Source organism: Marmota flaviventris, chromosome 17 (assembly GCF_047511675.1).
Source record: "Marmota flaviventris isolate mMarFla1 chromosome 17, mMarFla1.hap1, whole genome shotgun sequence".
In the NCBI taxonomy this organism is placed as follows: domain Eukaryota; kingdom Metazoa; phylum Chordata; class Mammalia; order Rodentia; family Sciuridae; genus Marmota; species Marmota flaviventris.
Genome location: NC_092514.1, coordinates 54,870,943 through 54,883,285, shown reverse-complemented (window position 1 = coordinate 54,883,285; position 12,343 = coordinate 54,870,943). Strand labels below are relative to the sequence as shown.

The following is a 12,343-nucleotide window of genomic DNA, read 5'->3' as shown; positions in this document are numbered from 1 at the left end:
TCCATCAGCAGCCAAACTACTGGAGTTTCAAGGTCAGTGTGTGATGCTTCCGCTCCCATGACAACTGCATGTGCTGTCTCTCCCCTGCCCCGTCCCTCCCTCGCACATGCTTTGCACCGGGGTGTGAGTCTGCAGGGCCCCCTCTGGTGTGGGTGCGTGGGCTTTGGGGCTGCAGGCTGTGGCTGCTGCAGGCTGTGGCTGCTGCTTTGGGAAAGACTGGGTTCACCTGCCAGGGGCTTGTGGATTGATTGGGAGTTTGGGCCACCTCTGCTGGAGATCTGGGCTGGAGGTGCTCTGTCCCTAGACTTTCCCAGTCCACAAGGGGCATTTTGGAATGAGAAGGTCTCCCCAGCCCAGAGAATCTGCTGGCTCTGAGTCAGGGCCCTGAACCCATGATCTTGTTGAGGCCTCGTTCCTCGAACTCAGATTGCACCTCCTGGGGAGGTCCTGTGACTCCCTTTCTTACTCCCCGGCTGTGGAGGAGCTAGTGACTGTCAAGCAAGACACTGTCCTGTACCCCTAAAACCTGTTTTCTAAGTGGAGGGCTAGGCTCGGGGGTGGTGCCTTCTGGCCTCCTTTGGAGAGCTTGGAGTTATCCAAAGCTAGGGAGCTGTCTACCCTCCCCAGGACATCCTGCTGACCCCTATGGGAGCACCCTCATCCATCTTCCCTGGTGCCCAGGCCCAGAGCCGAGCGGAACCAGTTAGACTACTACTTGCTTGCTGGAGTCTAGGCCCTCTCTCAGGCATCATGATGGGATGGGAGGCCACCATCCCGAATCCCAGGTCTTGTTTGCATGCATTCTCCCAGAGCACCGCCAGGAGTCCTTGAATCAGGGAGTCCCAGGATCTTAGTATCCTGGTGTTAAGCATAGGCTCTTTGAAGGAGGCAGGAGAGTGTAGTGGTTAGATGCATGAGCCTGAGAGCCAGATTACTTGGTAGTGAATTCCAGTCTGCCACTAACTAGCTTAGTGACCCAGAGCAATGTACATTCCAGTCTTCTGGGCCTTAGCTTCTCCTTTGTAAAGCGGAAGGATGTCTGCATCATTAAATTGTTATAAAGATATAATAAGAAAATGCCAGTCTAGGCAGTGTCTGGCTCACAGCAAGATTTATATGGTGGCCAACCTCAAAGGCTGTCAGAATCCTTGTTGATTCCAAAATCTGATTGTGAGGTCCGAGAAAGAGGTTTGTAAACGCTTCCCAGTGCTTCTGCCCCAGGCTGTAGGCAGCCTTGGGGAAGCTCCGATCCTGCTTTGACCACCCGACCCCTGATGCCCTCTGCCTGGCCTCTGACCAGAAGTCATGATCTTCCCCGAAGGTGCTCCAGGGATAGTGCTCACTGCCTTCCACAGCAACCCCTTTCCCGTCTTTGGAGAGCTCTGCTGCAATCACTATTTTGTTCTCTTGCCATCTCCTTAGTGGTTGGAAAGTCCTTCTAGATGTCTCACTTTCCTCTGCCCTGTTGTCTCAGCTCAGGGATGAAGAAAAGTGTGATGGGCTTTCCTTCTTTGGGGCAGGGTTACCTATAAAGTCTGTGAGAATGGAAAGGCGTTCCTGGGGTCACAACAGAGACATGAACATGTGAAACAGGGAATGTGGCAATTATTTTTTCTCCCAGGGTTCCTGTTTCTGCATTCAGCCACCCCCAGGAATGCTGCCCCCTTCATGCTGCCCCGTTCCATTCTCTTTCTGGCATCTCACTTGTGTCCCCCACCATAGCCCTGTGGACCCCCTACTTTTATGTTTACCAGTTGCCTCATTCTGCCTGCATTGGTGACCCCTTCACCCTTACAAGCCTGGCAACCCCAAGACTGCCAGCCCAGCCCTACTCCTGACATTGTGCTTGCCCCTCAGAGTTCCCAAATCTGACCTCCCAAGTCCACTAGCCCTTAAGGCCACCTTGGGGACAGCTGGGCACGTTGCCCATCAGAGGAAGATGCTCTCTCATCAAGAGTGCTAATCTGATTAGAACATTAAATTGAGTTAATGGAAAGATGGAAATTAATTAGGGGTTAATCAGAATTTTGGGAAAGAGGGAGCTAACGTGGGGAATAAATTATTTCTTTTCAGAGATACTATTATTGTTGTCTCTTTAAAATATAAAAGTAAGATATTCTAATTGTATAAAATTCACTTAATTTTAAAGAAGTGTGTATAAAACTAAAAATAATAGTTCTCTTTCAACACTGAGATAGCTTGTATTACTGATTTTGAGTGATCTATTGTTAAAAATATCAATTTATTTTATAGAAAAATACAATCAGAGAACATGACTTTTATACAACAAATGCATACATAATATATACGTAATAATGTACATAATATGGAATGATCTAGATCTGATTCATTTTCTTACTTCCTTAAATAAATGAGCTTTTGTACAGCAACCTGGTTTGAGGGGAAGAATTGGGGCAGAATGGCAGGGGTGGTGGCCCTGGATGACAACCCCAGGCTTCAGCTAATAGTAAGCTCTTCAAGTACAATTGAAATCATAGTGTGACACCCCCACCCCCAAGGAGAGAGCAATCCAGCTGTCTGTGACGTCCTTCCCTACCCCCAGCCATTATCCAGAACTATAGCTTCAGGGAAGGGACTGTCATTCTGGGGATTGGGACAAGGCCAGCCAGGCTGTCTGGCCACATGGCAGCTTGTACCTCACAGAGAGGGGCCGAGGCTTGACACACACACCCTGTGGTCATGTGTATCACACTGGACTTCACATGTGTAGTGGGTACTAAGCATGTAGTTTGTTTGAATCTGGGTTCTAACTGGCACTGAGGGGTTTGGGATAGTTTTCTTGTCACCTTAAATCAAGGACATTCTCCATGCCCAGCTCTGTGAGAGCCCATACCTCCCAACACTGGGATTCTGGGTCCCTTGCTGTTGCTTTCTCCCTGGGCCCTACTTCCCATTACCACCACCCCCAGCTCTCTGAACTCCAGGAAGAATAAATTCGCCGCTCACAAACCCGCCGCTTAATTAATGTCTGGAACTAATGCCCCAATTTGCTCAACGATTCTGCTGTTCACCTCGGTGACAAATTTGTGTTGTTGTTGTTCTTTGGAAGCTTAAAATAGCAGGCGTGCCCGTGGCTCCAGCTCAGATGGCTTCTTGTCTGGCTTCCCAAGTTGCCTGAGTCCTTTGCCCACTGCTTACCTGTTGGGTGTCCCAGGGAGGTCAAGGCCCCAAGAGGTGGGGGGACCTTCCTGCAGCCATACAATGGGTCTGGAATCCAGGAGACCCTCCTGTGATTGTGTACGCCTGTCGCTGGCTGGCTGGTGGGAGCTCCCTGGGCCTGGACTGAGGCAGTGGCAAGGCAACGGGATCATGCTTGATTCTTCTTGCCCTGCCCTGTCCCTGCAGACCCGCAGCTCGCGTCACACTCAGGGAGCTCAGCCGGGGCTGGCAGACCAGGCAGCCAAGCTGTCCTACGCCTCAGCTGAGTCGCTGGAGACCATGTCGGAGGCTGAGCTGCCCCTGGGCTTTAGCAGGATGAACCGCTTCCGACAGAGCCTGCCCCTCTCTCGCTCAGCCAGTCAGACCAAACTGCGATCTCCAGGTACGGACCAGGCAGGCTCCTCCCTCTGCTCGTCTCCTCCAGCCCTCCTCATCCCCTACACCACTACATCCCTCCTGAGCTCAAATCCCTCTTTCCCAGCGACCACCCCTGTCAGGGCCCCTCTGCTCTCTTTCTCCACCCCTCCTTCTGCCTCATCATCCCCTGCCCCTTCCTTCCCTTCTCTCCTCTCCCGCCCTCCCTCCTCTCTACCCCAGCCCTCTCTTTTCCTACTAGGCTTTTTAGCCCTTTCTCTTATAGAGCAGTCCCTCTTTCCTTCATCCCTCCCTTTTTACCTCTCTTCCCTCTCTCTCTCTCCTTCAGCACCTCTCTACCCTTCCCTAACCCCTTCCCAGTTTTTGCCCTACCTTCTCCTGCCCGCAACCCCGTTTCCCGATCCTGCTGCCTGGGATCCTGGTGCTCTGGGAGGCAAGCCCTGGCAGCATGAGGAGTGCCTGGGTGCACCTGCACTCGGGGGCCGCATCCAGCCTCAGACCCTGCCTCTGTGGGACCGGCTCAGCTCCCGAAGGCTCCCCTTGCTCTCCGGGCGGTTGGTCTGGCAGCGGGGGCAATAACAACGAAGGTGGCATCTCCTTCGCAGGGGTGCTGTTCCTGCAGTTTGGGGAGGAGACGCGGCGCGTGCACATCACGCACGAGGTCAGCAGCCTGGACACGCTGCATGCACTCATCGCGCACATGTTCCCGCAGAAGCTCACCATGGGCATGCTCAAGTCGCCAAACACCGCCATCCTCATCAAAGACGAGGCGCGCAACGTCTTCTACGAGCTGGAGGACGTTCGGTGGGCGCGGCCCCAGGGGAATGGGTGGGCTTCCCTATACTCCACCCCAGGAGATTACCCCCAAGGCCCTTCCCCAGCTCCTTCTAGACCTTCCCTCTGCCCTTCCCCTCTCTTCCGGGGCCTGATCGTCTGGTCCCCTCACCCCCTCCCTTCTAAATCTCCCATCCCTGCGGGTTGAGAGACACGACCTGACTTAACCTGGAAATGGCTTCACAAGCTGAGGAAGTGGTCCTGGTGGAGGCTGTGGTGTGTGTGTGTTGGTGGCAGACAGCCCAAGACACCAAGATCCACTGAGCAAAGGACTTAGGAAGGGGTTGGGGTCCTGGTCCCCTTGCCACCTCTCTTTTTTTCTGTGAGCAGTAGCTGCCTCTCCTTACTGCATGCCTGAGAGATGCATGGTGACCCTCTGCACCCTTCCCCCAGGGATATCCAGGACCGAAGTATTATCAAGATCTATAGGAAGGAACCACTGTATGCTGCTTTCCCTGGCTCACACCTCACCAACGGGGACCTTCGGGTATGAATGGGGATACCCAGGGCGGGGACCTTAGGGTATGAATGGGGATGCTCACGGAATTGGAGAGGCTGACAGAAAGTGGCCCAGGCAGGTAAAATGTGGGCAAATGTCAAGGAAACCAGGGAAGACTAGGAGAATTAAGGGGGCTGACCCCTTAATTATGGAATTAATGGAGGAGCCCTCTCCTCTCACCGCCACTTCATCCTTGCTCCAGTCCTGTGCACTCAGGACTTCTCTAACAGACTTCTAGGTATTCTAAGGCCTCTCTCCTGAGCCACTTATTCTCCTTGACTTCCCCACCCCCACAATGGGGCGGGCTGAGGGGTGCCCCTCTGTTGCTTCTCCATCTACAACTTTGCCACACACCCTCACACACCTGTGCTGGGAGCCCTGATGGGTAAGGTGCCCAAAATACACTGCAGGAGAGAGGAAAGGCAGAGAACAGGGACTTGCTGGGCTTCAGGGGACTTGATGCTGGCTTCTCAAGCAAGGGCAAAAGGGTTCCCTTTGTGACTAGCCCTGTGGGGTTACGGAGCTGTCTTCTGCGCAGAGAGAGATGGTGTATGCTTCGCGGGAGTCATCGCCCACTCGGCGACTCAATAACCTGTCGCCGGCACCGCACCTGGCATCTGGTTCGCCGCCTCCCGGGCTACCATCTGGGCTGCCGTCGGGGCTGCCGTCGGGTTCGCCATCGCGCTCGCGTCTCTCCTACGCTGGGGGGCGCCCGCCCTCCTACGCTGGCAGCCCCGTGCACCACGCGGCAGAGAGACTGGGAGGTGCCCCTGCCACCCAGGGCGTTAGCCCCAGTCCAAGCGCCATCCTGGAGCGTCGCGACGTCAAACCGGACGAGGACCTGGCGGGCAAAGCGGGTGGTATGGTGCTGGTGAAGGGCGAGGGCCTCTACGCCGATCCCTATGGGCTGCTGCACGAGGGTCGCCTGAGCCTGGCCGCGGCCGCCGGCGACCCGTTCGCCTACCCCGGCGCAGGCGGCTTGTACAAACGCGGCTCGGTGCGCTCGTTGAGCACCTATTCGGCCGCTGCGCTGCAGTCGGACCTGGAGGATTCGCTGTACAAGGCGGCCGGCGGCGGCGGCCCGATCTACGGCGACAGCTATGGTTTCCGCTTGCCGCCCTCCTCACCACAGAAACTGGCCGACGTGGCAGCGCCCCCCGGAGGGCCCCCGCCGCCTCACAGCCCCTACTCAGGGCCACCTAGCCGGGGCTCGCCTGTGCGTCAGTCTTTCCGAAAAGATTCCGGCTCTTCCTCTGTCTTCGCTGAGAGTCCCGGAGGCAAGACCCGCAGCACCGCGGGCTCCTCGACAGCCGGAGCCCCTCCTTCCGAGCTCTTCCCTGGGCCTGGGGAGCGCTCGCTCGTCGGATTCGGGCCACCAGTACCAGCCAAGGACACGGAGACCAGGTGAGAGACACTTGCAAGGCCTTAGGACTATGGGAGTGGGGTGGGATGGGAAGAGGAGGCACCCCGCAGAGGCCCTGTCAGGTGTGTTTGCTGAACTCAAGAGATCCCAGAGTCCTTGAGATCTACAGTGATCTTAAGTGAGTGGCCAGAGAGCATTTTGGATATGGCAGGGAGGGCACTGAAGAGATGGGCATGCCATCTCTTTTGTGTGCAAATCTTGAAGCAGTGGGTGAGAGGGCCCCAAATATGGACTCTGGAGATGTGAGTTTGCATGTGTTCCTTGAGCCTCAGTTTCTGCAACTGTAAAATTCAAGGGCTGAGCCAGCCCCTTTTTTTTTTTTTTTTAAGTCAAATTCTAGCTGGAACACAGAATTTGTAACCATGAGAGCTGTCCAGCATAGGGTCAGCTGAATTTCACTGGGGAGTGGGGTACTGGTAAGAAATAGGGAGGGGAGAGAAACACATTTTTTTACCTAGCCTTCAGGCCCGGAAGTCCTGAACCACCACTCAGTGCCCTCTTAAGGGTGCAGGGCTGAAGGAGGTAGCCAGGGTGAGAAATAACCTCTGCCCTCAAGCTGCGCTGCTGACTGGTGAGAAGCCACCTGTCTTCACACAGCAACCTTGTGGCCTTTGTGACAGGCACTGTACCATTTCCTGATGCCAAGTTGGGCAAACCCAGTTCCTGCTTGGTCTAGTGGGGAGACACACTAAAACATCCTTGCATTGCCCTTGAGTGGTCTGGGGAAGAGCCACGGGAAAGAAGTTCCTTAAGGCCACTGGAACTTTGGGATGGCCTCAGAGAGGAGGTAGGGAGAAAAGCATAGAGGGGCATAAGCAAAGCATGGAGTGGTTAGGACAGATCGCTTAGGGAGGTGAGAAATGCAGTAGGGGGTGGGCTTGTTCTTTAGGCATTTGGTCTCTTTGTGTGCCTGAACTGCAGCTGGGGATAGAATGTTATTTCTCCTGGTGATCATTCTTAGAAATGAGAGGCTGGGCAGGAGTCATGCTTAGAGCAGGGATTGCTCAGAACCACCTTCCTCCCCAGGGAGCGAATGGAGGCCATGGAGAAGCAGATTGCCAGCCTCACAGGCCTGGTGCAGAGCGCCCTACTTCGAGGCTCAGAGCCTGAGACACCCAGGTACGGTCCCTCTCCCAACACCACTGCCAGGGGCAGGAAGAAGGGGCAATGGGCATTAGAAGCCCTGAGCTTGACTTTGCCAATGTCTCGCTGTGTAACCCTGGGCAAGTCCCTTCCCTTTTCTGCTGTTCCATTCCATGATCAGGGAGCTGAAAGAGATGACATCTAAGGTCCCACTCAGCTTTGATGGTCTGGGGCTGGCCTGGACCTCTGATGACCATCTTCTTTTCCCTGTGCTACAGTGAGAAGATTGAAGGCTCCAATGGAGCAGCCACCCCATCAGCACGTGAGTGACCCTTCCCTTCTTTTCTCACAGGGCCTTTCCCTCTGAGTCAGTTTCCTAATATGTAAACTAGGGATCAAACAATAGCTACATCACTGGACTTTCGATGGATACATGAGTGTTCACCTTAACCCAAGATGTCACTGCACTGGTGCTTTGCTCCTCATTGTTAGAACTGATTATCACTTAGAGCAGGAAGCAAAGTCATGTGTCTCTGGCTACTGTGTGGGGTCAAAAGTGGGGAGGATCTTGCACCAGTGCCTCTCAGGCTCACTTTTTATTCCCTTTCTCCCATCCTCATGGTCCCTCCCTGTAGCATGCGGGTCAGGCAGCAGAAGCAGTGGGGCAACCCCTGTGTCTGGCCCTCCCCCTCCCTCAGCCAGCAGCACCCCTGCAGGGCAGCCCACAGCTATCAGCCGGCTGCAGATGCAGCTGCACTTGCGTGGCCTGCAGAACAGCACCAGTGACCTGCGTGGCCAACTTCAGCAGCTGCGAAAGCTCCAGGTAATGCTCCCCTCAAGCGCCACCAACTAGCCCAAACTCCTTCCACAAGTACTGTCCCACCCCCCAGTGCCCCGCCCTTCCCCATGGAGCTCTGGGGAATCCCTTGTTGCTCATACGTCCCTACCACCTGAACCCTTTCTCCCCCTCTTCTTGAGCTCCTGCTTCTCATTGAACCTCCACCTTTGGCTCATGCCCCCCCTACTAGCCCTCCTTCTTTCCCGTGGCTCTTCTAGAGCCCCAGGCCAACCCTCACCATAGATATCATTGCGGGTGGGGGGCAACTCCAGTTCCTTCTGGCCCCGCATACCTCTTCCCCACGTCCCCTCAGCTCTCCCTTCCTGAGCCCGGACAGTCTGCTCCGTCCTTCCTGGCAGATGGTCCCACCAGTCAGGAGCCTGGCATCGCTGTGCCGGCTACTCTAGAGGGCCCCAGGACCCGTCAGGCGAGAATAATGCGCAGAGACAGGATGGGGAGGGGGCAGAGAGTTGCCATCTGGGCCAAGGGTAAGGTCTCGCCCACCCCCCTCCAGTCAGGCTTGGAACTGGGTTTGACCGTTAACTTAGCATTAACTTGGTCCTCCCGTCCCAGTCACGGAAACTATCAACCCCAGCGCTTGAATCCTTCATGCCAGGCCCGTCTTCATTCAGGGCTGCTCAAGGCCACAGCCACGCAGCTGCACTCTAGGCAGGGCCCAGCGTAGGACCCCCGTCCCGCGCCACATTTTCTCATCCTGTTCTTCTGCCCCTACACTTTTCCCAGAACTTCCCCTGCGCCACTCACCGCCCCAACCCTTTGCTGCTGCTCATGGCCACAGCACCTTCTGCACTGCCCAGCATAGCACCGCCCAGTACAGCACGGCTCCCTCCACTGTCCACTGCCCATTCTCCTGCCTCCGTTTTCCCCCAAATTTAGCCCTCGGCCCCTACCCGCACGGTCCGTGGCGGCTCGTGGCCACAGCTAAGCAGCCGCATCTTCTGAAGAGCTGGAGCCGCATAGGGCTGCCCTCTGCACTCCCTCGCCCCGCGCGCCCCCTATCCCTCCCACCCAGGTCCACGCGCCCATCCTTGCATCCCGCAGCTCCAGAACCAGGAGTCGGTGCGCGCGCTGCTGAAGCGCACAGAGGCGGAGCTGAGCATGCGCGTGTCTGAGGCGGCGCGGCGGCAGGAGGACCCGCTGCAGCGGCAGCGCACCCTGGTGGAGGAGGAGAGGCTGCGCTACCTCAACGACGAAGAGCTCATCACCCAGCAGCTCAAGTGAGGCTGGGCCCGGCCGCGGAGGGAGGGTGGGGGGCGCGGCCGAGGCCAAGGCAGCCTGTTTTCCCTGGGAGGCACAGCTCCCTTCCTTCGGAATCACAGGTGACGTTGGTTTGTTCTGGGGCCTGATTTCATCCTCCTCTGTGGCCTGATTTCTCTATGACCCACAAACCTTTGACCATCTGGCATAATTCCCGATTTCTTTTTTCTGGCTTGGTGCCTGCTTTTGCTGTGGTCTTGCTTCCTCATCATTTAGTCTGGCAACTTCACTCACATGTGGCTGGGGCCTGATTTCTCTCTGACCTCTGCCTGCTTTTGTTCTGGCCCGTGACCCATGTAAATTGACCCTAGGGCAGAGCATGCAGGTGGAGTGTTCAGGGGCCACCCCCACTCCAGCTTGGTGATGACTAGCCACCATTGTCACCACTCCTGTCCACTGATCTCTGACACCAGATATAGCCAAGAAAAACCCTCCTTGCTTGGTATAACTGGAACTGAGCTGGAGTGTTCTGGAAAGAAGAAAGAATATCGAACACCCCACCCCAAATGATTGGACACTGAAGGGTTAACAGAAGACCGTCTCCATCCAAATTTAGCAAATGGCTGTCTGGCCACAATTCCATTGTCTGGCACCTTTGAAAGGAGAAGCTGCCTTTTGCTGTCCATTCAGGAGGGAGCACCCCCACCCCACTGCAGCTTTCCCTTATCAATTACTGAGTCTGAGGCAAAGACTTCTGCTTCTTCCCTATGTCCCTCCCTCTTGGTGACACAGGGCATTAGGGGACTTGGGGTCTGGCTCCAGCATCAAGGGGCTATGTGTTCAGGGCAGTTCTTGCCTCAGTGCCCTCATCTGTGTCCAGTATTAAGATTTTTGCATTATCTGGAGAGGGGTTGGGTTGTACTCAGGAGTGCCCAGGAGCCAGGAGAGCTGCTCACAGAAGCTCAACTTCCTCCCTAAGTCATATGTGGAGCCTTTACAAAGGCTCCTGCTCTATCAACCTGGGGTCCACGCAGCCTGGTGACACATGCCTTAAAGAGGCAGGAGGCAAAGATTCATATAACATCATATGGCCAACATGAAGTAAGGGGTCACCCCATGTGGAAATAAGCCAGCAGCCGCTGCCTGTCACTCAGGTGCAATGGCTTAGTGAAAGCTCCAGTCAGATTTCCATTAGACGAGCAGCTGCCATCCCCCTCTCCTAGGGAAATCTCTTTACTGGACTTTCCTGTCCTTTCCTTGTTCCTTTCCATTTGGCACAGCAGAGCTGGGTTGGAATTTTCAAAAGAACTTTACTGAGACATTAAAGAAAATATAAAAGCACAGAGGTGGAAGAGATGAAAGGATGGATTTATTCTCTGGTCATTAATGAGTGTCTGGTCCTTGTCTTCCTGGGGGCCTCTGTTCTCCAGGAACATGCAGGCTCCTCATCCCTGCCCTTTGTGGGACCCATTGCTCAGACTGCTCTCAAATGACCTGAAAAAACTGCTTCTGTCAGGATTCTCCATCCTTCTGGAATGGGCCTCCTGCCTATTTTGAGTGAGACAGGGGCTAACTGTGTGCCAGCCCTGTTGTGGCTCTGGCCCAGCCTTGAAGGCCCTCCCTGCACTCCTTCCATAGCCTTCCGAGGCATTAGCCCTGCAGCCCTTCCCCACCCCCTACTCTGCTGCACATGCGCTTGTCTTGCCTCATTTTGCTGTGACCCTTCCTCTTTCCTGGCATCTTGCTAGCAGTTAGGCTGGTTCTGTTTCATCAACTTGGCTCACTCATGTGTCTGTCTAGCCAAGCTCTGCCGGGACTCTGCCCTGCTGACTGAGGCCTGTTGACTCCTGGACTCAGCCTCTGCGTAACCCACCTTTGGAGATGAACAGTTATGCAGGGCCCTCGCTCACACAGGCCCCTTGCTGAGTGTAATGCTCTGCCATCACCCTCCTGAAAGTCTTAAGTTTTGAACTAGGAACTGATCTCTCATTTTGCAGTGGGCCCTGCAAATTATTTAGTTGGTTCTGTACTGGCCTTCCCCTCTGGACCCTTCTAGGACTAAACACCCAGTCACTTTTTTTCCCCCTTCTTAAGGTACTGGGGATGGAACCCAGGTCCTTGAATATGCTAGACAAGCACTCTACCACTGAGCTGCACCCCAGCCCTCAGCCATTATTGTTGTTGTTATTATTATTATTATTATTATTATTTTGGATACCAGGGATTGAACCCAGGGGCCCTTAACTACTGAGCCACATCCCAGCTCTTTTTATTTTTTATTATGAGAGAGGGCCTCGCTAAGTTGCTGAGGCTGGCTTTGATCTCATGATCCTCCTGCCTCAGCCTCCCAGGCTGCTGAGATTAGAGGTGTGTACCATCATGCCAGGTTTTTAGCCACTTTTTAATGCACTAGTCTAGACAAACTGATCTGGAACTCATTTGCAGAACCTGACCAAGTTAGGGGCTTCAAAACTTTGGAGAATCGAGTGACAAGAGAGAGCCTAGGGGGTCTTGTCCTCCCTCTGCCTGAGAATTGTGGTGTCCTTTCCTCCTGAAGGCTTCCCTGCTTTAAATGAGGGTGTCTTCTCTGATTGATGTTTGGAAGTGACTATTTTATAAAACTGGCCCAGCCTAAACCAGTCAGGTGTCACACACATAGAGGGGAAAGTTTTGCTTTCCCAGGTAGCAGAGTCAGGCCTAGGATCTGGTCCCTGGGATCTGCTCTCCCTCCAGTCAGGACAATGTGACTTAAGCCCACTGTGACAACAGAACCAATGGCTGAAGTAAGACGAGTATCTACTGAAGGCTAGGTGTGACCCCTGGCATGCAGTAAGCATTTAATACAAGATAGCTCCTTAACCAGCAGTGCTGAGCCATAGGATTTTGCCCCTGG

General features: G+C 54.6%; 1 protein-coding gene across 1 annotated transcript in view; it reads left to right on the top strand.

Moving 5' to 3' along the window:
- Srcin1 (SRC kinase signaling inhibitor 1) overlaps positions 1-12,343 on the top strand; it is a 61,051-nt gene that overhangs the window by 32,505 nt on the left and 16,203 nt on the right. The window contains exons 3-11 of the mRNA XM_071603012.1: positions 9-32; positions 3,367-3,562; positions 4,161-4,359; positions 4,783-4,876; positions 5,427-6,292; positions 7,338-7,430; positions 7,673-7,716; positions 8,030-8,217; positions 9,295-9,470. Of these exons, the coding sequence (XP_071459113.1) occupies positions 9-32; positions 3,367-3,562; positions 4,161-4,359; positions 4,783-4,876; positions 5,427-6,292; positions 7,338-7,430; positions 7,673-7,716; positions 8,030-8,217; positions 9,295-9,470 (1,880 nt within the window). The remainder of the gene's footprint in view (positions 1-8; positions 33-3,366; positions 3,563-4,160; positions 4,360-4,782; positions 4,877-5,426; positions 6,293-7,337; positions 7,431-7,672; positions 7,717-8,029; positions 8,218-9,294; positions 9,471-12,343) is intronic.